Source organism: Aptenodytes patagonicus, chromosome 1, assembly GCF_965638725.1.
Source record: "Aptenodytes patagonicus chromosome 1, bAptPat1.pri.cur, whole genome shotgun sequence".
Classification (NCBI taxonomy): Eukaryota; Metazoa; Chordata; class Aves; order Sphenisciformes; family Spheniscidae; genus Aptenodytes; species Aptenodytes patagonicus.
In genome coordinates, this window is record NC_134949.1 from 70,239,953 (window position 1) to 70,265,255 (window position 25,303).

The window sequence follows — 25,303 nt, forward strand, 5'->3', positions numbered from 1 at the left end:
AGGCTTGCAAAGACCATCTCTTGGTAGGGCTAGGAGTTTGACTGTGCCCGTTATGTGGTCCTCTGCAATGTGCATTCCACTCACTGGCTGAAAAGAACAAATATTTGTGGAATGCTGGGTATTACTGTCAGTATTGCTATAAAAAGGCAATAGGGAGTGTTTCGATTGTCTAGAGCTCAACGATTGTGATGAGGATAAGGTCGAGTGTTTATGGGTAAGGATGAGGGGGAAGGCCAACGAGGCAGATATCCTGCTGGGAGTCTGTTATAGACCACCCAACCAGGATGAAGGGGCGGATGAAGTGTTCTACAGGCGGCTGGCAGAAGTCTCACGATCACTAGCCCTTGTTCTCGTGGGGGACTTCAGCTTCCCGGACGTCTGCTGGAAATACAACACGGCAGAGAGGTAACAGTCTAGGAGGTTCCTGGAGTGTGTGGAAGACAACTTCCTGACACAGCCGGTAAGTGAGCCTACCAGGGGAGGTGCCTCGCTCGACCTGCTGTTTACAAACAGAGAAGGACTGGTGGGAGATGTGGTGGTCGGAGGCCGTCTTGGGCTTAGTGACCATGAAATGGTAGAATTCTCCATTCTTGGTGAAGTAAGGAGGAGGGGCAGCAAAACCGCAACCATGGCCTTCCGGAGGGCAGACTTTGGCCTGTTCAGGACGCTGGTTGAGAGAGTCCCTTGGGAGACGGTCCTGAAGGGCAAAGGGGTCCAGGAAGGCTGGATGATCTTCAAGAAGGAAGTCTTAAAGGCGCAGGAGCAGGCTGTCCCTGTACGCCATAAGAAGAACGGGCGGGGAAGACGACCGGCCTGGCTGAACGGGGAGCTCTTGCTGGGACTCAGGAAAAAAAGGAGAGTTTACCGCTTGTGGAAGAAGGGGCAGGCGACTCAAGAAGAGTACAGGGATCTCGTTAGGTCATGCAGAGAGGAAATGAGAAAGGCAAAAGCCCAGCTAGAATGCAATCTGGCCGCTGTCGTTAGAGACAACAGAAAATGTTTTTACAAATATATTAATGACAAGAAGAGAGCCAAGGAGAATCTCCATCCTTTATTGGATGCGGGGGGGAACATTGTCACCGAGGATGAGGAAAAGGCTGAGGTACTTAACGCTTTCCTTGCCTCAGTCTTTAATAGTCAGACCAGTTATCCTCAGGGTATTCAGCCCCCCGAGCTGGAAGACAGGGACGGCGAGCAGGATAAACCCCCCATAATCCAAGAGGAAGCAGTTAATGACCTGCTACGCCACCTGGACACTCACAAGTCTATGGGGCCGGATGGGATCCACCCAAGAGTGCTGAGGGAGCTGGCAGAGGAGCTAGCCAAGCCACTCTCCATCATTTATCAGCAGTCCTGGTTAACGGGGGAGGTCCCAGACGACTGGAGGCTTGCCAATGTGACGCCCATCTACAAGAAGGGCCGGAAGGAGGATCCGGGGAACTACAGGCCTGTCAGCCTGACCTCGGTGCCGGGGAAGATTATGGAGCGGTTCATCTTGAGGGCGCTCACAAGGCATGAGCGGGACAACCAGGGGATCCGGCCTAGCCAGCACGGGTTCATGAGAGGCAGGTCCTGCTTGACCAACCTGATCTCCTTCTATGAGCAGGTGACCCGCCTAGTGGATGAGGGAAAGGCTGTGGATGTGGTCTACCTGGACTTCAGCAAGGCCTTTGACACTGTCTCCCACAGTATTCTCCTAGAGAAGCTGGCAGCTCATGGCTTAGACAGGTGTACTCTGCGCTGGGTAAAAAACTGGCTGGACGGCCGGGCCCAGAGAGTTGTGGTGAATGGAGTTAAATCCAGTTGGCGGCCGGTCACGAGCGGCGTTCCCCAGGGCTCAGTTTTGGGGCCGGTCTTGTTCAGTATCTTTATCAATGATCTGGATGAGGGGATTGAGTGCACCCTCAGTAAGTTTGCAGACGACCCCAAGTTGGGTGGGAGTGTTGATCTGCTCGAGGGTAGGAAGGCTCTGCAGAGGGACCTGGACAGGCTGGATCGATGGGCCGAGGCCAACTGTATGAGATTCAACAAGGCCAAGTGTCGGGTCCTGCGCTTGGGTCACAACAACCCCATGCAGCGCTACAGGCTTGGGGAAGAATGGCTGGAAAGCTGCCTGTTGGAAAAGGACCTGGTGGTATCGGTCGACAGCCGGCTGAATATGAGCCGGCAGTGTGCCCAGGCGGCCCAGAAGGCCAATGGCATCCTGGCCTGTATCAGAAATAGTGTGGCCAGCAGGAGCAGGGAAGTGATCGTGCCCCTCTACTCGGCACTGGTGAGGCCGCACCTCGAATACTGTGTTCAGTTTTGGGCCCCTCACTACAAGAAGGACATTGAGGTGTTAGAGCGTGTCCAGAGAAGGGCAATGAAGCTGGTGAAGGGTCTGGAGCACAAGTCTTATGAGGAGCGGCTGAGGGAACTGGGGTTGTTTAGCCTGGAGAAAAGGAGGCTGAGGGGAGACCTCATCGCTCTCTACAACTACCTGAAAGGAGGTTGTAGCGAGGTGGGTGTCGGTCTCTTCTCCCAAGTAACTAGCGATAGGACGAGAGGAAATGGCCTCAAGTTGTGCCAGGGGAGGTTTAGATTGGACATGAGGAAACATTTCTTTACCGAAAGAGTGGTTAAACATTGGAACGGGCTGCCCCGGGAAGTGGTGGAGTCCCCATCCCTGGAGGTATTTAAAAGACGAGTAGATGAGGCATTTAGGGACATGGTTTAGTGGGCATGGTGGCATTGGGTTGATGGTTGGACTCGATGATCTTAGAGGTCTTTTCCAACTTAGTGATTCTATGATTCTATGAAGAAGAAGAAAAATGGCAGCTGTTTAAAGTAGCTGAGGAGTTTGTTATACTAAAGTAAGTCCCAGGAAGATTAATTAGTGGCAAGGTAGTGCATTCATAGGTGTGCAGTAACCTGCATGTGGTAATGACAGATCTGTTAATCACACAACTGCACAATTGATACATATTGCTCTCTCTCCTATTCCTCTTTGTGTATGGTATAAATTCACTTAGCCCAAGGCTATATCCCCTCAACATCACAGGATGTGTATGTGCCTAAGGTGACACTCCAGAAGGGGAGGAGGACATGTAAAAGTGTGTCTTCTTATATAAAAGATAAACATTGCAATTTATATTGTAAAATATGTGATTTATCTATGAATGAAATGTTTGACCGTACAATACTCCATCTCAGTATTGGCAATGTTCCTACTTTCTACCGCTCCATTCAGTAAACTGTGCTAACTGCATCAGTCTTCTCTGATGCAGTCCAATGCCCAGCCTGGTTTTACTGTAATGACAAGCCTTGTTACTACATACTAGCTGCAACATCTTTGCTGCTGGTTCACTGGTGTAAAGATCTTTTTACCGAAAGCCTTTTTCTGTTTGACTGAAGTGGCAATCACTTTATGGCTCTGTATTACTATTGTAGATTCTGTGGCTGACCTTGAGTGAAAGCGTGAATCAAGCTCTCTCCTTGCAATTGCAGTCATTTATATGTAACCCAAAATTAGATTATGCAAAGTGTATATATTACATGTATTTAATGTAATATTGTGTGTATAATACTGTCTGTATGAGCATTGGCCTCTGAGCCCTTGGTAAGCATTTTCCAAGCATTTTCACAATTTTTCTGGATTTTTTTTACTGTGCTAGATTTATTGATGCATTCTATCTAACTTTGGGAGGTATGTAACCACCAAGATCCTACATATGGTTCAAGTTTCCTTTCCTCTTCTCCTGTAGAAGCTTTCCTGTTGCAGAACTCCTTTTCAAAACAGAAAACCCAAAAGAGTTTCCCAGTCATATCTGGAATGTTTTCCTGACAAAATCAGGAGATCTAGAGAAAAGTAATCATTTACCTCTGCAGTTTACTTTCTGCATGCTGCTTGCATTTAAGAACATACTTATTGATTGTTCCCAAGACACTGTATGCATGTAGCAGAATGAAAGCTGTATCTTATTTGAATTAATGAATAAGATGAATGAGTGCAGCATTTCCAAAACAGGCAATGAGAAGAGGAAAGCTAGGCAATATTCATGTATTAATTAAAATGAGAGCTCTCCACTGAAAAAATATGAGTCAATTGATATACTGACAGCTGCCCATAGACTCCTTCATGAAATGATGGGCATGAGAGGCACCACGGGAAGCAGGGTTTTTACTGGAGACAAAGTCATTCACTTGATGCACATTCCGTTAAAGGAAGCAGCCTGGATATTGCAATTTATTCTTGTTGTGCTTGATGGAAAAAGAAATCTTAAATCCCAGCTGGAGAATTCACAGGACTTCGTTGCTCTTTAGATTTGCTTTATAGTTCTGCAGAGTCCCACTTGGGAGACATTAGCATCAGTAATAACTATAGTACTTAGCGCTTATTATAATATGTTTCATTTGCAGATCTCAGAGAGATTTGCAACGTGAGTGCAGAATTATAATCCCCTTTTTAGAGAAACTGAACAGATATGTAGAAAGGCTTGGTCATATGACCAAGGTGACACAATAAGGTGAAATGGTGGCGGAGTGACATCACGTCCTTCTGACCTCAAATGCCAGCGTGGGCAAAAGGGGTGATTTAGACTCATATTCTGCAAAGTAGAATCATAGAATCATAGAATAGTTTGGGTTGGAAGGGACCTCTAAAAGTCATCTAGTCCAACCCCCCTGCCATGGGCAGGGACATCTTCAACTAGATCAGGTTGCTCAGAGCCCCGTCCAACCTGACCTTGAATGTTTCCAGGGATGGGGCATCCACCACCTCTCTGGGCAACCTGTGCCAGTGTTTCACCACCCTCAGTGTAAAAAATTTCTTCCTTATATCTAGTCTGTATCTACCCCCCTTTAGTTTAAATCCATTCCCCCTTGTCCTGTCACAACAGGCCCTGCTAAAAAGTTTGCCACTGTCTTTTTTATAAGTCCCCTTTAAGTGCTGATAGGCTGCAAGAAGGTCTCCCCGAAGCCTTCTCTTCTCTAGGCTGAACAACCCCAACTCTCTCAGCCCTTCTTCATAGGAGAGGTGTTCCATCCCCCTGAGCATTTTTGTGGTCCTCCTCTGGACCCGCTCCAACAGGTCCATGTCTTTCCTGTGCTGCGGGCTCCAGAGCCGGACACAGTACTCCAGGTGGGGGTCTCACCAGAGCAGAGTAGAGGGGCAGAATCACCTCCCTCGACCTGCTGGCCACGCTTCTTTTGATGCAGCCCAGGATACAATCGGCCTTCTGGGCTGTAGCTGCATGCTGACTCATGTCCAGCTTTTCATCCACCAGTACCCCCAAGTCCTTCTCGGCAGGGCTACTCTCAATCCCTTCATCCCCCAGCCTGTACTGGTAGTGGGGGTTGCCCCGACCCAGGTGCAGGACCTTGCACTTGGCCTTGTTGAACCTCATGAGGTTCACACAGGCCCACTTCTCCAGCTTGTCCAGGTCCCTCTGGATGGCATCCCATCCCTCTGGCATGTCAACCACACCACTCAGCTTGGTGTCATCTGCAAACTTGCTGAGGGTGCTCTCGATCCCACTGTCTATGTCACTGATGAAGATATTAAACAGTAAGTAATTCAACACCAGTAGAAATTGGAGTGTTGGAGAAATTGGAGTCTAAGTGAGCATATTAAAAAACACAATCTCATGTATTGTTGTTTTTCCTAATCTGAAAACCCACTACATGTCTTTTTCAATATGAATGGACATATTGTTGGGTAGTCACACTGTTTCAAGTCAGGTACCTAACCCAAGGGCATAAGGTAAATGCCCAGCCTGTCCATACAGCTAAGGGAGACATCAGTATGGCATTCAGAAAACCTGTGACAGGAATCTGTCTGCCTCTGTAGCCTAACTCAAACAGCTAAATCAGAGGCATAAAGTCAGGCAATGTGAATAGCCTCTGACATATCCAGTTCTAAAACTAATGCCCAGATCTACAAAGTCATGTAGCAACATGTCCCATTAAAATCTGTGAAAAATTTATGCTTTGTCTGCGTTTGTGGAACTGGGCACCCTTTGCCCAGGCATGATCTTCCCTGGGTCTTAAATTGTCACAGTATTAAAGTGAGATTCAGCAACAAGCATGGCAACATTATATAATCCATGGAGATAAATCTGAATACAAGAATTACTTCCACTGCCAAGATGACAAACATGTCATAAATGCAAGATGCAACAGTGGTAATGATATTTCTGAACTGGGAGCTAATATTATTCTTCAAGTGTGTAAAGGAAAAATTATCACAGGGCTACACAGAAGGGTATTTGCTTGTGCCAGCTTTCTGTTTCAGTGGTTGGCTGTCTTTTGGCAACCTGCCATCTAATAATTCATTGCATGTCCATGGGGCATTTCGTTGGAGGAGGGACATATGTTAGTGCAAGAGTGGAGATGGTATCAATGCTTGATGCCAGTGACATGGAACAGAGGCTCTCAAAGGGTCTTGCACATCTGTCTATCTAGCCAGTCACAGACTGCAGACTCTTTGTCCTTATTTCTGTCTGTTGGGCCTAGATAGAATTAACATAACATGAAGAATTTCTCAGATTTATTTTTAAGGAAGCTGCTACATAGCTTTTGTTGTTGCTTTAGTTGCTGCAGGTATACTATGTAAGTAATATGAAATTGGAGTTCAGGTAGTCCGGGAGAAAAAGCCTACATTCAGAGATGAGCCACACTGTGGCAAGATATAAGAAGTGCAAAGGCTTCGGAAGCAACTGTAGAGAGAGTATAAAACCTGCTGTTCCTTATGGTTTGCGCTCTGTTGAAACCGTGAGATACTTGCATGCCTTTAAAAAGTTGTTTCATTTCCGTTTAAAAAAATTGCTATGCTATGCTACCTAGAGAATATGTAAGTAATGGGAGATTTCATCAACCAGCGTGAATTATGGATGTGATGATAAATCCAAAAAAAGAGATTGCCATGTAAGCAAAGTCACCATGATTTGCCCCAGGAACAGGTACACTGGAACAGATTTCCCAGAGAAGTTGTGGATGCCCCATCATTGGAAGTGTTCAAGGTCAGGTTGGATGGGGCTTTGAGCAACCTGATCTAGTGAGAGATGTCCCTGCCCATGGCAGGAGGGGTGGACTAGATGATCTTTAAAGGTCCCTTCCAACCTAAACCATTCTATGATTCTGTGCAGTATGTAATATCTTCTATGGGACCTGTGGTGGTGTTACTGGTTCACCATACTGGTTTGGTTTAAGCAAGCCGCCCACTCTGTGTACTCATCGCCCTGTTAGCTGCACTTCTGCTCCTGGTGTAGTCCAGCAAAGGCAAACTGCCTGATGGAAATGCCTTCTCACCCCTTTAACAATCTGCTGTCACTTAGGATGGAGGGCTGAGGGGGCAGAGTTGTTCTCTACTGTCAAGAAGTCACCTATATATAATGTCGGTATTTAGTTGCTTGACCTAATACCTTAAGGTGTTAGGTGGGCAGTTGAATAGTAAGCACAGAGATCGATCACTGCCTTGCCCATGCTGCAGTTTGGATACTGAAGCGCCTTCAATGCAAAGTATGTGGTAGATGGAAGATTTAATGGTCTGCTTGAAGGCCGGAAAGTGGGGAGGCGGGGGGCCCACAGAGAGACAGTGTACCCTCTATGTCTGGCAGAACCAAGCCCCCTGGGGATCTCCGATTTGGTTACAAGCAGTGGATTTCTTGAAGCTGACAGAGAACTACTCCTCTAAGAGTGCCTAAGTCACTGACCACACATGGCACAGGAGGCGAGGCACCAGGATTTCCACTGCTAAGTCTCTCTGTGCCCGGATGGGAGGAAATCTGCATTTACCTCTTTTTTGCTTTTGTCTCAGCTCCCAAAATTACAAGGAGGAAGTGGCCAGTGAGATGACATAGTCCGTATACCATGGTCCTAAACATAACTCCGGTCTGGACTAGAGCCCACCATTTAGAAAAAACATCTCTTCCTGATTAAAACATTCCTGTGGTGGATTTACCACCAGCATTCTTGGTACATGGTTCCAGTAATTAATTACCCAGACTGCAAAAAATGCCTGCCTTGTTTCTAGACTGGAGCCAGGGTGTGGGCACAAGGTCTGTGTCTCTGAGAGCTGAGTCAGATAGGAAAGCCATCTGGGCAGTATTTGATTTACTTCCTCTCATATTCAGCCCCAGTTTATACACACCTCTCCTGCAGCATCTTCTATTTTCAGGATTTGTTAACCAGCCTGAATGAACCTCACAGCATCTGCACACATGATTATCCCCTGATATTGAAGGTGATGTGAGGTGCCAGGCAAAATAAGTGATTGCCCTGCTGAGAGCATACCACATTGGGGAATACAGTCCTAATCTCCTGTCTGTCGTGACCTTTAACTTCTAGGCCATCATTCCTCTTATACTTGATACCACCTTAATACTTTTTATTGTCCTTAACGTTTTCCATCAGTGCAGTGTAATGAATGCCTATGAGCTAATGCCAGCAAGCTAACCTGAACCACAGGAGTCTCTTCAGCCCATGTGCCACTGCACCTGCATCCCTCACTTTAATTTGGCTTTCTGCAGCAGTAAGATTAGGGAAGTGTGAAGTACGCTCTAAGACTTCTCTGTGCATGCACATGTGATCTGTGCGGGCTGAGGACCTTTGTGCATAATAGGCAGAGGATCAACATTAACTCATGCCAAGAAAAGCCATGCAGCAGGAAGACATCAGAGGGCAAGTGCCAGATGTAAACTCTGCTGGAAATCATGAGACATAGTCTAGGTGTATCCTAGTTTGGGTAAGGCAGTGTACATCAGAGTGCTTGATGAAGGTTGTTAATCTCTAGAGATGGAGAAAGACAGGGAAATGTAATTACCCAACAACTTTCCTTTAGCATCTCTGATGGTTTTGAAAGAGTTTCTAGCTATTGGAGCAGTTTAGGAAGAAAACCAAGGAACCTCATTCAAAAATTGGCTAGTCCAGATTCTGACCCTAAGGATCAGGAGGACAAATTGTGATTGCCTTAGTCTCATCAATTTCAATAGGTCAGACAGTCAAACGATTAATTTTGCCATTGATATCACGGGAGAAAGGATTTTAGCCATAAACTTAAATTCAACAACTTCATGTTCTCAGAAGTCAGATATAAAAAGAGCAGAAAGCAAGGAAGAATTATCCTCTGATGATCTGTTACAGTATTTCATACTTCCATATACCTTTGTTTTTAATTTTGTACTTTTAATTCACATGATGAAGTTTTCAGACAGAAGTGGATGTCATGTGTAAGCTGAGTTCCTTGTTTTTTTCTTTTGCCTGTCACTGGCTGCATGTTCTCTATTGATGTCTTGTTCCTGGTACTTGACACTGACCATCTTGTCTGTGAAAGGAAGCACTCCAGCTGGCTTGCCTGATAAGAAGAAAGGAAAATTTGCTTGGTTTAGTCACTCCACAGAAACCCATGGTAATGTTCCACTGCACTCTGTGTCCACACTGCGTATATCTGTGTGTGTGTGTCCCCATATATCTCTATACAGACTAACATATAATATAGCTTTGTATACTTCTGCATGTGCGTGCCTTGCTTTTTCTATTGCTTGTGCAGTGTCCTCTTCATGCACTCAAGATAATAAGCTGCTCTGCAAATCAATCTCTTGCTAATGTCTTCAAAATTGTTTTCCATTTGCAAATAAGCTCAAATATGTCTTGAAAGTGCTTTACCTCATCTTCAAAGATGACTTGCGAAATATCAACGTTTTGTTTTTTTCCCTGAAGGGCTTAGTCTGGACCAAAAATTTTAATTATGAATGTTGTTTTTTCTTACAGCTTATTTGACTGTTTCATGTACATCAAAATATGAATTCAGTTGATTCCTTAGTTTGTCTTTGCAAACAGACAAGATTATTAAAACATCTAGTCTTTGTAAAGGAACAGGCACCATTAGAGTACAATGTTTCATAGTTATGTCAAGAGTACTAGAGAGTCCATTACTTCATATGGTTTTAAGAACACAGCACAAGAACTTTAGATTTCCTAAGATATACGTTGTAGGCACGTGAATTGTTGAGATGGGATGAAGAAAGATAGTTCATTTTGAGGGACATTTCTACCATAATGCTTTCAAAGCAGGAACCCAGGACGTCTTTGGAAGAACCTTCTGATATCTTTCTAGCCTCTGAAAGAAGACCTGGTCCCATGGCACGTTAAACATCTGCCCAACTGAAATGCAGAACCTATTTATTCTACATTGCCTTCTTTTGCGCCAAGGATCCACAAATAGATATGTTCTTAGTATTGAGTAACATGTTCTTACAGGCTGTTAGAAGCCTCTCCAACAGCTAATAGCGCATGCTCTCAAGTCTCATCTAAGATATATATCCAACTGCTAATACAGGTCATGTTCTGAAGTTCTACCAGGCATCTGAGAGATCTGTTTAACTCCTCCATCATTCAGTTTTAAGTATCATTTTTTCATTTGTTTTGTGTATTTGAAAAGGGGGGAGGAGGGAAGAGGACACGTATTGAATCCTATCCATTGTCCTAACTTATGTTGAATGATTATGTATTAAGGAGTTATTAGAGTTCATATAGGAGCTGGGAGCAACTGGTGGAATGGAAATTTTGAGGTTTGGGTTTTTTTATGATCTGTAGAAGCAAATAAAATATTGAGGTTTGATAACAGATAGAAGATGTGACAGGTCCTTGAATCCAGATGAGATAGGTTCACACCTAACGTTGCTTTCGTTTGATGTTTGTTCCATGATACTTCTGTAAAAGCCTAGGAGATTCTGTCCAGTTCTTAGTTGGTGGGTGTCAACATAAAATCTCCACCATAGTTCATGTTCATTAGCTCCTTTGTTGGTAATATCTGAATGGGTCAGAGAGTCTGAATTCCCCTTTTATCCCTATAGGTCCAGTTTATAAATGTAAGGTTGAAACACACTAATGGTTAGTATACGACAGATGAGCCATCAGTATTATTTATGTGGTACTTGCTATCAGGCTAACAGAAGCTGAATATCTGTCAATCTGGTACTTTTTATTTGCACTCTACTTATCGCACAAGAGATTGGGGAGGGCAGTGAGATGGTTGGACTGGTGCAAGTAAAGGGGCATTTTTTTAAGTGTTCCATTGAATCAAGCAAAAGCTTCTTTGTTGGCTTTGCCAGGTTCTCTAATTTTCAATGGTTCTCATTCATAAAATTTCCAGGAACTGACTCTGAAAGAAAGAGAGCAGCTGCTTCTTCCCTTTTCTTTAGCATTTGAGTAACCTGTGTATGTTCCTGAAGTCTACCTGCCTAGCCTGGCCTGTGCAGGGAGGCGCTAGACTTGCTCAGCAAATTGCTTAATCCTCAGGAGCTGCAGCTGAGGGTCTTTTCATTAAGCCAGTTCCTTCACTCATGTGATTCATTAATAGATGTGCCAGGTTCTAATGGCCAACCTTCTCTTTTTCTTCCCTTTGACTCTTACAGTGAGCATGCCCACCAGTGAGACTGAGTCCGTGAACACAGACAACGTCCCTGGAGCAGATATTGAAGGCGAAAACTGCGGTGCTAGGCTAGCGTGAGTACATATACACAGATATATGTATGTAGGGGTTGGACTGAGCTTGGTGGGTTAAAGCCAGGGCAAATGTCAGGCTTTTTAAGGGGAAGAAAACCCCACAATGGGTGAAAGGAGAGGATGCAGAAGATCTATTAATCCCAGCTCTTATCTTAATTGCAATGTAAACTCACTCTGGACATTAGTAGAGAGCCTCTGGGTTTACATAAACGTAAATAAAGCACAGAATGCCCAGAATTAGCAGATCTGGTTTTGCATAATAACTAAAAGAAGAACGGATGGATAACGGTGTTATTTTAAGATTCCTTTTTGGTGATAGATAATCAAATCCAGTATATGTAGACCAAAGAGTGGAAATGACTGGTCTATTTTAATTTCTCTAATGATTCTTGTACACTTTACAGTATCTTGTAATAGAAATATATGGATGATAACTCCCATCCTGCAGCCTGAAATACACCCTTCAAATGCTGAACACAATACTGTAGTGACAAAGAAATGCATCAGTTAGGAGGGAGTAATGTCTCCTTGAAATTGCACTGTTGTATTAATGGACATGCTCAAGAATGTGTGAGATAGCACCATATTATAGAGTATACTTTTTAGTGTCACAGACAGCAAGAATAGGCAAGAGGGGTCCTTTCTTCCCTTTTGCATGACCTGAACAAGAATGGACTTTATCCCGTGGGGGAATATGTTAGTCCCTCCAAATTTCCTTGAAAAATGGGCTACGCATATCAGTGCTACAGCTTGTACCATGCTGGAGTATTTTGAGGCTCTGTCCTATCCTTTGGGCATACCTTGAGCCCTTAATTGTTGGTCAAATGCTGATCATAAGTACATAATAAATGCTCTATTTTGTCAGACCTGTGGTCCAGCTGGCCCAGTGTTCAAGTCCTGACAGTGACAGGAGGGCAAGTGTGCAAGCCTGGCCATTTCCTACTTTCCAGTCCCCTTTTACTGCTCCCAAATTTATGCTTATTGGATTAGAGATGTTAGAGGCCACACTTCTGCTTTTTGCCTTTAGTGCCCATTTATGGACCCATCATCCATGGATTTATCTGAACCTGCTGAGGCTGTCTGCCCTCACAATCTCCTGTGGCAACAAGTTTCAGAAGTTCACTACCTGTTGTGTAGACAAGTACTTTCTTGTATCTGTTTTAAGCTGACCTACTACTACGTTCAGTCAATGTCCTCTCCTTCTAATACTGTGAGATTTGGTGATCAACAGTTCCACATTCAGCTTATCTATCACTTTCATGACTTCATAAACCTTGATTGTATCTCCCACACACACCCTTGGCCCTCTCCTCTACAAACTGAAGAGGAGGAGATCTTATCTGCATTACAAGATGTGATGTGTGGAATATGTTGTAAATTCAATCTGCTTTCCTGTGTCAGCCAGCGACTTACAAACCCCAGGAGAAATTATTTGTGATAGCTTTCCTTTACCTGCCTGCTCTTGCCTACCTGCTGAGTCTGACATTTTAGTTTAGATTATGAACTCTTTTCTGAAGGAACCGGGCTAGATCTGTTCACGACACTGAGGCAGTTGTAGCCCTCCCTTTAGTACCCCACCAAGTTGCTTGTGCTCTTGTTGCGTTACAGGAAACAGCAGCTGGATATGTGACCACTTCTTCCAGCTGGATCCAATTTGGAGAACCATCTCTATTCTGCAGTTATGGTTCCCAACACAATGGGTCCCCTGGGTGCTACACAGTGCCAACAATAATGGCAACTGTTGCTATAAAGTTGCATATATTTTTAATATTACAGCTTGCATTCATTTAATGTCCTTAATCCCAAAGGATCCTAAAGCACTTTATGAACTGTAAATGCAGGGATTGTTTTCATAGTGTTAGAGTTCAACCACCTTCAGGGTAAAATGTGACAGGTGTTCAAAAACAAAGAGCACAAGTGTATAAGGAGATGTATGAGGGATAGCTTGTTTTGCTCTGAAACTGCATGGGGAATTTTGGCAAGCAGAACATAATTATCTTAGCTGGAATGTAGCCAGGAGAGCTGAAGTTAAACCCAACTCTAAACGTAATCATGACTTAGAATGGAGTTTACTTAAAATAGGCCAGTGTGCCCACAGGAGAATGGCAGTACTGTGGTCTGGCACTGCAATCACTATACTCCTGGCATTAGGAGAAGGGATGGCTACGTCCAACACATTTTAGGGAAGAAGACATAGGAAAATGATAGGAAAATAGAGCTTCATTTAGGGAAGAGAGCTTCACTTTAGGGAAGTGATCGTGCCCCTGTACTCGGCCCTGGTGAGGCCGCACCTCGAATCCTGTGTTCAGTTTTGGGCCCCTCACTACAAGAAGGACATTGAGGTGCTGGAGCGTGTCCAGAGAAGGGCAACGAGGCTGGTGAGGGGTCTGGAGAACAAGTCTTATGAGGAGCGGCTGAGGGACCTGGGGTTGTTTAGCCTGGAGAAAAGGAGGCTGAGGGGAGACCTCATCGCTCTCTACAACTACCTGAAAGGAGGTTGTAGCGAGGTGGGTGTTGGTCTCTTCTCCCAAGTAACAAGCGATAGGACGAGAGGAAATGGCCTCAAGTTGTGCCAGGGGAGGTTTAGATTGGATGTGAGGAAAAATTTCTTTCCTGAAAGAGTGGTTAAACATTGGACCAGGCTGCCCAGGGAAGTGGTGGAGTCCCCATCCCTGGAAGTATTTAAAAGATGTATAGATGCGGCACTTGGGGACATGGTTTAGTGGGCATGGTGGCATTGGGTTGATGGTTGGACTCGATGATCTTGGAGGTCTTTTCCAACCTTAATGATTCTATGATTCTGTGATTCATTTCTTCTTCCCATTTTGTAAATGTTAAAACAGGGCCCTAAGTTTCACCAGAGCAGGACACGTAAGATTCACGGAGATAAACAGTTTCCTTGCCACTTTCCACTTCATTTGAAAATGAGTGATGTATACTAAGGGAATTGAAGTCTGTTATTGAGATGGGTTTTTTTACCCCTTACCCGAGGACAGTTAAGATCCTCAAGGCCTCACTCAGACTGCTTTTCATCTCTAAGAGATGGATAGGCTCCTTACAGCCATTCATTTTCCTGGTTGATCATTGTATTTTAAACTCTGGAGTGAGATACAAAGTCTGCCAATGCTTCCTGCTTTTGTAAAATGTTTGCTTCAAACTTGTAGAGCTGCAAATTCCTCAGTTATGGGTAAAATCAGGTCTGCCTTTAATTCTGAGGCTTGAACTCCTTTCTAGTTTGTCTTGTAACTGCATCACACATTCAGGCAGAGAGAGAAACCAGTTTTCCTGGTTTCAGGAAGTATTAAGTCCTCTTCTTCTCACTGAGCCTTCATTTAAACCTCCCATAGACCAGTATTGCTGCTGGAACATATAAAGTGTAAGCAAGAATTTATTTGAATGAGTATTTTCCTTTATTGGAACCTGACTAAAAGCATCACAATTTGGCCCCGTGTTCAAGAATAGAGATAATTCTTGTGGGAAGTCAGCTGAGCTTTTCAAATAAGTTCCTCATCTAGTACTAGTGACTTTCAGTAAGCATTAATAATTATAGTCATGCCATCCTGATTTACTCTAGTTGAAGATTAGGCCTGGACTTTTGAGCAGTCATCTGCCCTCTGGATTTTGTTTTTACAGTTGAAATGGCTAGGCAAGTTTTTGTTCAATTGTTGAGTTTCATCTATTGCAGACAAATCTTCATTTTTACCAGCCTGCTAAAATCACCTAGTGGCCATAAGTCCCCACTGCCTTGCTATAAACACATTTTTTCCCAGAGGGCAGAGACTGCACTGGGCAAGCTGCAACCAGACATGACTGAAGCAACAGGGAGATTTCAAGTCAAAGGTAATATATTTATTTATTTAGTGGCATCAGGCTGCTAGGGCATTTAACCACCCCAGCACCACCACCATGGTTACAGGCTGACCTTGCCATCAGAATGCGCTCATGATAAAAGGAAGAAAGTACCCAGGAGGCTGAAAGAAAAAGCACTTTTATTGAAGATAACTTAGAATTACTGGCTGTTCTTTCTGTTCTTATAAAAACCGTAGAGCTTTGAAAGGCTGGGTCTGTGAATGACAGAAAGATCTGCTTGAGAAGCCAGGCTCAAGCATGCCTTTTGGAAAAGGAGATCTTCCCTGACAGCCTTTCTCAGCTCCACAGAGACATATGCTATGTGAGATCAGGAGAGCACCTCTCAAACACAAGCTATCTCCTCCTGATGAATTGTCTCAAAGAAGCTTTTATTTCTATAGTATCCATACTATAGAAACTGCCTTCATCAGCTGTGCTGTCTGGAGCAATGCCAGTCTTCAAACCAGCAGGAGTTTCAGGAGGAATCTAACATCTAATCTCTCTTTGCTTATTGTGTAAACGCAGTTTCTTAGAACTAAAACAAAAAAAAACTCATTCATATTCATTCCTGGTGTAATTCTGTTGCCATCAGGAGAGCTGTGGCAGGGAGTAGATCCCGTCATAACATGGGTGTTAGCTTTATCAGGCATCTGAATTTGAAAAAGGTTTTGTAGGGTTCCACAGGACTTTGAAAAGTGTCCCACAGCTTCCACAGTCTATCATCCCTGTCATGGTTTTGCCTTGTACTGCACTGACATCTGCCCTGCAGTAGAAACACAACAGCTTTTATCCTCAAGGACAACTTTTGGAAGTGGAACTTATCTTACTTCTGATGTGTCACAGCTTTAATAACCTGTTGCCTCTGGGTACAAAGAAACATGTTTCCTCTGCAGCAAGCACCAGTGGGATAAACCCAGAATGAGGAGCAATGGGTTTCTATTTACAGGATAGCCTTATACCCAGGACTTCCCAATAGCGAGTAATTTCCCTGAGCCTGTGTGGTTACTGCTGTGCAGGACTTACTTAGATTCCTGAGGACAGGCTATTGCTCATAATCAGTAGTAATCTGTTCTGTGCAGAATGTCAGCATATATAATCTTCCAATACAACCAGAATGTTAATTTTCTAATACAACCATACAGATCTGGAGTGCCACAATAGAGCTTGCTTTTATACGTATTTATTAGCTAAAAAAAAGACCTTTGTGGAAACTAATGTTCCATAGAGCCTCAATAGCACTTGAGCTCAAAGGGAAAGAGAGCTTAAAATCATCTGCTTTCATTGAAACAGTAAGCCACTTGGCATTTTCACCTTGGCCAGGATTTCCATACGTTTGGGGGACAGTTCAATTGCTTTTCCATCAAAGAGGGTTAAAACAGTAAAACAGGATAAAACAAAATGAACAACCTACACTGGCTTTCCAACTGAAAACAACGTGTCCTGAAAATATTACGAACAATGGAAGCTTTCCCTGGCAGCTGAACTATCAGTGATTTTCCCTTGGTGCTTTTCTGGCTGGGAAAATAATTCCTATGCAGTTCTTGCAGTAATCAGCGTAGGAGCCAGTGGTAAAGGCGAAAGAGTCAGTTTGCTTGCAGGTTCGCTATAGTTACTGCTGGTTTTCACCTAATGAGAAGATAGCCTCTTTCTGTGAGGACCAAAGTTCCCATCACATCAGGAGCAGTGGTAAGAAAAGTCTGCCAAAAGCTCTGAAACCACTGCTGACTTCAGCAGGAAAACACATAGGATCAACCCTTATGTGTCAGCCTCAGCTACTGCTCTCCGATTTATTATGAGCAAGGTGTTTTTGATATTCACAGTCAGCTCTAGATATGTGTCTAAAGGACAATAGCATGCCCTTGTGGAGGAGGAATTATCTTCCTACTTTGGATTCTGTGACAGGCCTTGCCTGTGACTTGCCACAGGGAGAGCAAGATTATTCACTAAATGCTGAAGTGCTGGCCTATTTTCCCAGCCTGTAAGAAAGCCTGTTGAATAGCAAACCAGCTCAATTTTAAGCTAGACAGATCCAGTTTTCTTAAGGATGTTCTGTAGATTCTTGCTGCTGCTGGCCAACGACCACCTCTCTCTTAAAACCATCATCGCTCCCGTCAGGTCAGCATGCTCTCCAGTGTTTCTGCAAGAAGGGCAAGAATGTAAAAAAAGAGAAGAGGCATCGCTGTGTGGACTCTGCTGAAATTCAGTGATTGCCTCAGCAGGAGGACCTCAGTCCACATCAGAACGCAAGTTCTCCAGGGCCAGTCATCTGTTCTGTTTTGCTGGAAGCTTTTAATTAATGGTCAGAAATGAGAAGTGGTCATTGCATGTCCCTGTACAACCCCAGTGTTAATTGCATTGTACAGAGGATAGCAGGCAGAAGGATGGAGGCCCATTGCTTCAGTGTGAATTGCAGAGGCATAGCTGAGGGTAGAACTTAGCCCTAACACTTTATTAGGCTGAGAGATTATCAGGTATGCAGCGTACAGTCCTGAAAATGTCATGTCACTATATGCTCTTGTCCCAGTAATATGTGGAAAGAGGACCTGAGGGAGGGCATCTTCTCTTCAGGGATGCCAGGATCCTGACTAGAAGCAATGAAATGTCGTCAGCAGGAATAGAGAGAGGGAAAAATGTTGTGCTGCTTGATCAGTAACTGCATGAATGCACCATATTGCACCAAAACAGAATCAATATCACACCAAGACTGTGTTCTCACAGTTCTAAAATCTGTAAGGCATGCACAGCGCCGGTCTTTGGATGTTCCCCGAAGTTGTGTATAACCCAGAGGCATAGTAAGTAAATTTCTGTGTTACTGCTTTTCTGAGAGGTTTTACCAGTATCCAAGGGCTTTTGTAAGTCCTCATGAAGATAGTTGCCTATAGGCGGGATCATACAGTGTAAAAGTAGTTGTGGCCAGCATGCCAGATAATTTCATGGTCATGTTTAGTAATTTCTACACCCAGAAAACAACTGTAACATGGCCTTTGCGTCATGCTTGGAGACCTACAAGATTTTTCCAGAATTGTTTGTTGTGTGTACAATTACATAAAGTCCTCAATCCCTGTTATACAAGAGTGTCACATCCTTCACAAGTGCATAGTTTCTCTTCTCTGGTGTCCACCATGAACAGAGAAACGAAGACTTTATCTCTCAGAATGTGGGATCTCTCACTATATTTGAATTATGCTGATTATCCTGAGTTTATGTTGAAAAATCTTTAAATTTCACTGTCTTATCTGTATGTGGTACATAACTACGTAAGGTTAGAAGAGTTTTAGAGAATTTAAAAGATAGCTAGTTGAACAGTAGAGGTCTGATGTTTGTGTTTGTCTTTCTAAAAGATAATCGGAGTTAGATGGTTCGTATGATAAAAACACTCAGTAGTGATCTGAAATGGTTTTTGTATAGGCTCCTATACCATGATTTTAAACAATAGTTTCTCAAGACATTCCAGAGCTGGACACAAATGGGGACACTCTCTTTCTCCCAATGACATAAAGCTCCCAGGATACCAGGGATGCAAGAGATCCATGTTTAAACTCAGCAGAGAATCTGGTCCACCCTGAACCCCTGGCAAGTGCCAGTTTGGGGTGTCACAAAGAGGCCATGGCAAAGCTCCAAATCCAGACTATTTGACAGCCCCTAGTGACGCCATAAAAGCACTTTTTTATATGACGTAGTTAACCCTGGTTCTGAAAGACAAAAGATTCTTGATTATAAGGGTTATTTGAAAAATATGTTTCAGATTCGGGCATAATGTTTTCAGAATCAGTTATTGTACAGTTCGTGTTTCAAAATTCCATTTCACTCTTGGATTCTGCCTCTAAATGTAAATCTCTTCCTCCTTCCTTGTCCTGTTCTATATATATAGCACACCCACATGTGATAAAAAGCCTTCTGCCACAGCAGTAAGGCAATGGGGGGGGAGGCTGTAGCTAACCTGTGGGAGCACTGAATGCACTTGGCTGCTGCTTATAATGCTCCAAATATATAATTATCTCATCTCATGCATGATGAGTACTACACCTGCCACATCTCCTTTGCTTAAATAAATAGAAGATTCCTTAAATGCCACACAGCTCCCTTACTGGGAAACCCTTAGCCAGAGAGGTCACCAGAGGACTTCACACTCCCTGTCCTTCACCTTCCACCAGGCAAGTTTCCCATGACATCTCTTGCTCTCTTTTCGTCGTGCCCCCCCCAGCCTTTTCCTATGAAAGTCCTCGCCATCTCCTTTTCAGTGCCCAGCTTTCTCCTTCATTGTGATTTTTTCTTCTTTTTCTTTCCCCTGTTTTTGTCTGAGCCTTCTTTCCTGTTGCCTGTAAATCTGATCCATTACAGTCTGTAGGTAGTGCTTATCAAGAAGAATTCTCAGTGAGAAGTTGGGATAGCTTTAACATTAAGGATGTGCTTTGTAGGTGCTTCACTCGTCATCCTTGTTAAAGCTCGCTTTGTCTCTGCAGCATAATTTAGCATTCTGTTCAGCCAGTGCATTATTTCATCTTTATCAAAAGAGTTGTTGCGGGTGTCTGTAACCACACTGCTGCCTAGTATGTGGCCTAGACAAGCTGCCTGTGACACAGCAGGAATGATGTATTCAGTGCAAAGGCTTTTTTTTTTTTTGGCTTGGACCATCTGCTGGTGAAATGTTCCTATCACTAAAATCTCTTCCACATAAGGAAACTGACCCATCACTGACTACTTGTCAGTGACTGATGTCCTCAAACAGGGACATGACCATTTTTAAGACTGCTACAGAAAGTAGTGTTAGATGCTTTGAAAATGACTTTGTCCCATGTCTGCTAACAGTGAATCCGTTTTTAAGCCAGTACAGTAAGACCTTTGCTGACTGTTGTCAACAATGAATCACTTTCCTATCATACAGGGAACCTTAAGAAATGCTTCAACCCAGCAGAAATATCTTGTTCATAGTCACTCCCCAGATTCTCATTTCTTCTGTTATTGGTAGTGGATTTTGTAGCTTCCTAAATCACCTCTGACTCATGTCATTGCATCCACATACGTTTATTTCTCTCTGTGCACCATTATGTATGTACCAAAAGACAGCCAAAGAGTTCAAAGGCCTAACAGGACATGTGTCAAGCAGAGCAAGGTAGTGGTTAGAAAATTGGGGTCTATCTCTAGCTTTACCTGTGACCTCATAAAAGGCTAACAAGATTATTTAGGTGAATAAATCCAAATGCATGGAATTAGATATTTAAACACATATATAGTGGGAACATGGCCAAATTTTCAAGAATACTTAATTCCCAAAATTTCATTGATAGCAACAGAATCTGTTATTGTTCAGACCCTTTTGAATTCAAACCAATTTACATAGATAACAAAGACAAACAAGTGTTAGTATCTAAATTTGAAAATATCTGCCATGCACTGTTTTTCCTTCAATTGCTGGGAAAAAAGAAAGCATTATTTTCCCCGTGGTTTCATAATGTGCTTATATATCCTGAAGTGACAGGTGATGTGTGAAAGCAACAAGTCTGTCTGTATAGTCATACATATTTTAATATAAGAAAAAAAACTAGTGACTAAAAGAAAAAAGTCATACTTGAAAAATAAATTTGGTAGCAGATGTAGAGTACCCCTAGCATTAGGCCAGCCTTTTACCCAAGGGAAAAGCTGGTTCACTGATGTCTGTAGGTGGTAGAATCCCATCATAGCATGACTCCTGCTTCATAACTCCCGCCAAAAACCAAGATTTGTATATCAGTGAATTCTAGCCATGCCCAGTGCCTACACTGACTTACAGGGGATTCAAGAGGAAAACAGCATCCATTGAAAAATTAATTGAGCTTAATTTTGTTTCTTTCTATTGCTATTTTCGTAAAAGCCTGGGAGGTATGGGACGGCTTCAGAGACTTTAATGGCAATTCTTATCTTTCAGGCATCGGATCTCAAAATCAAAGTTTAGGTAAGTAAAACTGACTTTTGCTTTTCCTCCATTCTACTGGTTTTGTTCCTTACTTTGTGAAGTGGTTTACTCCTGCAGTGGTGATTCTAGAAGACACTGCCAAACTTGTCAGATTTTAGTCAGTCATCTACCAAAAATCAAGATCCTTTTTCTTAGTTTCATACTGAAATAAGGCACAGGGACTACTGAGAGTATTTCACTCAGAAGTACCTATCTGATTGCTACCTACATATCTGAAGCCATAAAATATAAAAGCAGAAGAAAAAAAAGTTCAACCACATAATTATACTACATCCATCAACACCAACCCTGTCAGCTCAAGGTTCTCTCTCCTACACTCTGTTGCACTACTCTGCTTTGCTTGATTGTAAATCTTTCAACTGGTGAGGTTTGCATCTTACTTGTGAAATGCTCCCTTTCACCATGGGACATGTGGAGTTTTTCTGGTCGTATTTGTTTTTCTGTTGACTTAAAGCTTCTGAAAATGTGAAGCAGTCCCCAGGTGGTCATCTGTGGGTTTCCATTGGAAAGGCTGACTGAACTCATGGAACTTGGTTGTTGAGGTCCCAGTCCATTTCTACCTCTTCAGTAGAAGCCTAGCTGCCTCCATAACTCTGAATTCAAAGTCAATTGTATAAAGAACTAAATTAATTTTCAGAATAACTGGAACAAGTGAGCAACCCTGTCCTTCAGCTTACGTAAATAATGAACAGTAATGTAAATTCAGGAATGCACATATGCGTACACACTGCCTATATGCATCCCTGTGCAAAGAGTTGCATCCGTGATCACATTCCTACAATCCGTGGATTTATTTGTATGTAGAAGTAAGCACAAAAAACACTTGTATCATCGCATGGTCATGTGCACGCACATTTGTGCACAAGTACACACAAAAGTGTGTGGGATTGCTAATGATTTAATGACAACGTGAATGCTTAAGTGTTGTGCCCATTTTGAAAGTTGGGAAGATCATTTCTTGTCCCAAATCCACTGCAAAACACACCCCCTTATTAAATGTTTGTGCTAGCTAGACTGGGTGCCTTTATAAATTGCATAGCTAAAACAGCCTGGATTTGGTTACCTGTTAAAATGTTGTTGCAAAATTCTTGGCCAGTGTGTAATGTTCACGTTGCCTGGCTTTAGTTCATATAGATGCTGAACCCTGACCTGAAGCATGGCCATAGTTTATCACTGGAAATAATACATAAGAGAAGACCAGCCAAGTAAAATTCTCTCTTCCTGTAATGTTGTGTATGTGTGTGTCTCTTTAGAGACACACACACACACACGCATGCACACACACACACATATATGTATATTATATCTATATAAAACTATTAGATTTATTATACAGTGGCAAGTGTTGCCTGGAAACTGGTTGCTATGCAAGTTAAATTCTGAAGAGTAGGAGGTGTGTAATTAGCTTTAAATATCTTCTGTGGTTAGTAATTACCCTCAGAAATCAGTGACACAAGGGGATGCGTTCATGGAAGGCAAACTTTAAAAGGTCTGTTGATTAGCAAATGGTATCCTTAGATCCAGGCATGAAGGTGAGATGCTGAGGTCCCCTAAGTTTTGTCTTTCTGTTCAGAGTTAGCCCTCGTATTGGCCTTACTCCTGAACATTGCTGAATGTTGGAAATGTTCCATGGATTTTATTTGACCTCATCTCTCCAAAAACTTAATTCAAAGGTCCACGGTACATCGTGGGTATCTTTTCATTGACTATCCTGAGGCTGGGCAAGGTCCCATTGCAGGCCACCAGCATTAAATACAAGAAGAATAATTATTTTTGCGGGAACTGGGCTAAAAAACCTCACAGGGTAGCTGTGATGGATGTCTTAATCAGATTAAGACATTGCTTGAAGAGGTTTATTCACCCCTAAATGTTGCAAATTGGCTTAGGACTAAATTTATTCCTATAGGTAAAGGAAGGATGATCACACTGTCGACTCAGATGAGAATGAGAGAACGTTTCTCAGGGTGAACTTTAGTTATTCTCTACCACTCTTGAACAATAAATCAAGACTAGAGTCTCTCTTGACAGAGATTTGCAATAGCCTAAGGATCCCTATCTGAAAAGAACTTTTCCTTTTCCAATTTTTCAAGTCGTTACTGGCGCCGATGGAATCGATTCTGCAGAAGAAAGTGCCGCGCCGCTGTCAAGTCCAATGTTTTCTACTGGTTGGTGATTTTCCTTGTGTTTCTCAACACTCTTACCATTGCCTCTGAACACTACAACCAGCCAGACTGGCTCACGGAGGTCCAAGGTAAGGAGAGGCTGATGGTTCTGTTTATTTTGGTCAGTGTCAAAAAAGCTGGCTGAGGGAGGATCTGATTCATTAGACCACACAATGTAAAAGGAGCATACACAGCTCCAAATAGTCCTCTGTCTGTGGAGGATCTTAAATAATACAACAAAATATCTGCCTACAATGGGAGAAGTTTCAGGGAAAATGCAAGTTCCTCGTTTCTAGCCAAAGCAGTGTTCCACTGGGTGTAGGTGAAATCAGGAGTTTATGCTAAATATATATTTGCAGCAACTGGATTTCCAATTTATGGATAGCTACTGGGAGCCACAGGTTCTCCAAGGTTTTCCCTGAAATGGCATTTATGATAAATTCTAGTTACCAGGGAGGTGAGGAAGGAAGAGTGATTTGTAAAGTTCTTCTGTCTGCAGAACAGTTGAATCCTCACTGGAGGTGAGAGCAGCTGAAAGGCTTAATTAAGCAACAGTAGGTAGCACAGCAGCTCTTCTATTCCCACTCTCATCTGCAGATGACAAGTGTGATGGGACGTTGTGCATAGGAAGGCATGTCCCTGCCATGGAGGTTTTGTGGTTGTGTAATACATCACAGTTGTGTGTGCAATACATAAGAATCACTGTAAGCATCTTCGTAAAACATTTCTGTGAATGAGATGCCCACGCTTTTGAAGCCCGTTCTTTGACCCAAGCTTATATGTAGTTAACCTTTCAAACTGATCCCAGAAGGGGTTTCTTATAGGCAAGGGCAAGGGCCGATGGTTAGCTGTGATGATCTTTTGACTAAGTTTCATTAATCTGTTTCTGTTTGTTTTTCATGAGACACTGCCAATAAGGTGCTGCTAGCTCTTTTCACGGCAGAGATGCTGCTGAAGATGTACAGCCTTGGTCTCCAGGCCTATTTTGTGTCCCTCTTCAACCGCTTTGACTGTTTCATTGTGTGTGGAGGAATCCTGGAAACCATTCTGGTTGAGACAAAGATCATGTCACCACTGGGCATTTCGGTGTTGAGATGTGTGCGACTCCTAAGAATATTTAAAATCACAAGGTACTTTTGTGCTTCTTTGGGAATGAAGGAGGGCTACTGCCCAATGCACAACATATATAGGTACAAGTCACTCACATCCCTGCTTTTTCACTTCTTTTACCACTAATTGGGTAGGGAGAGTGCTAGGTTGACAGTCCTCATCTTCTGAAGTCTGTGGCAGGATGGGGAGGGCTGTACAGACTGGATATCCCTGACGTGAGTGGTAAGGATTGGTGAGGAGTCTGGCATAGGCAGCTGGAGACACTTGATACCATGCAGATTGTTAAACTGAAATCTGGAAGGATAATGTGAGCTGAGCTTGAGCTCTTACGGTTCCCTACAAAAGGAAGAGTGAAAACAAAACAGCAGATAGCCTTGTGACCTTTTCTGTTGCTTTATGGTGACAGAGGGGACTGCTTTGAGCCAAAACAACATTTGACTGAGGAGCCCATGCCAGCTCCAGTAGACTCAACAGTGGCCTGAGTGGGAGATAGTGTCAATACCTGCAGCTGTAGGCAAAGGATGTTGCCAGCAGCCCTTCTCCTTCAGAGAAGTCCAGCATGAAGCAGCAGCTTTATGAAGAAACCAGACTCTTCCAGACTCCAGTCTCCCTGCTTTTTCTTCTTCCTTCTTTCTCCTCTCCCTCTGCATAAAGACACAGTGGTGTCTATTAAACAGTTGCTGCTTCCTGCAGTCAGGTACCTCCAAAACACCAGCTTGGTTTGGGAGGAGTTTTTCAGCTTGAG

The 25,303-nt window shown here is 43.2% G+C and overlaps 1 protein-coding gene across 1 annotated transcript in view; it reads left to right on the forward strand.

Annotated features, from left to right (window-relative positions):
* The window catches only part of CACNA1C (calcium voltage-gated channel subunit alpha1 C), a 457,514-nt gene that overhangs the window by 322,597 nt on the left and 109,614 nt on the right, over positions 1-25,303 (forward strand). The window contains exons 10-13 of the mRNA XM_076341467.1: positions 11,394-11,484; positions 21,239-21,265; positions 23,377-23,537; positions 24,353-24,578. Coding sequence (XP_076197582.1) covers positions 11,394-11,484; positions 21,239-21,265; positions 23,377-23,537; positions 24,353-24,578 — 505 coding nt within the window. The remainder of the gene's footprint in view (positions 1-11,393; positions 11,485-21,238; positions 21,266-23,376; positions 23,538-24,352; positions 24,579-25,303) is intronic.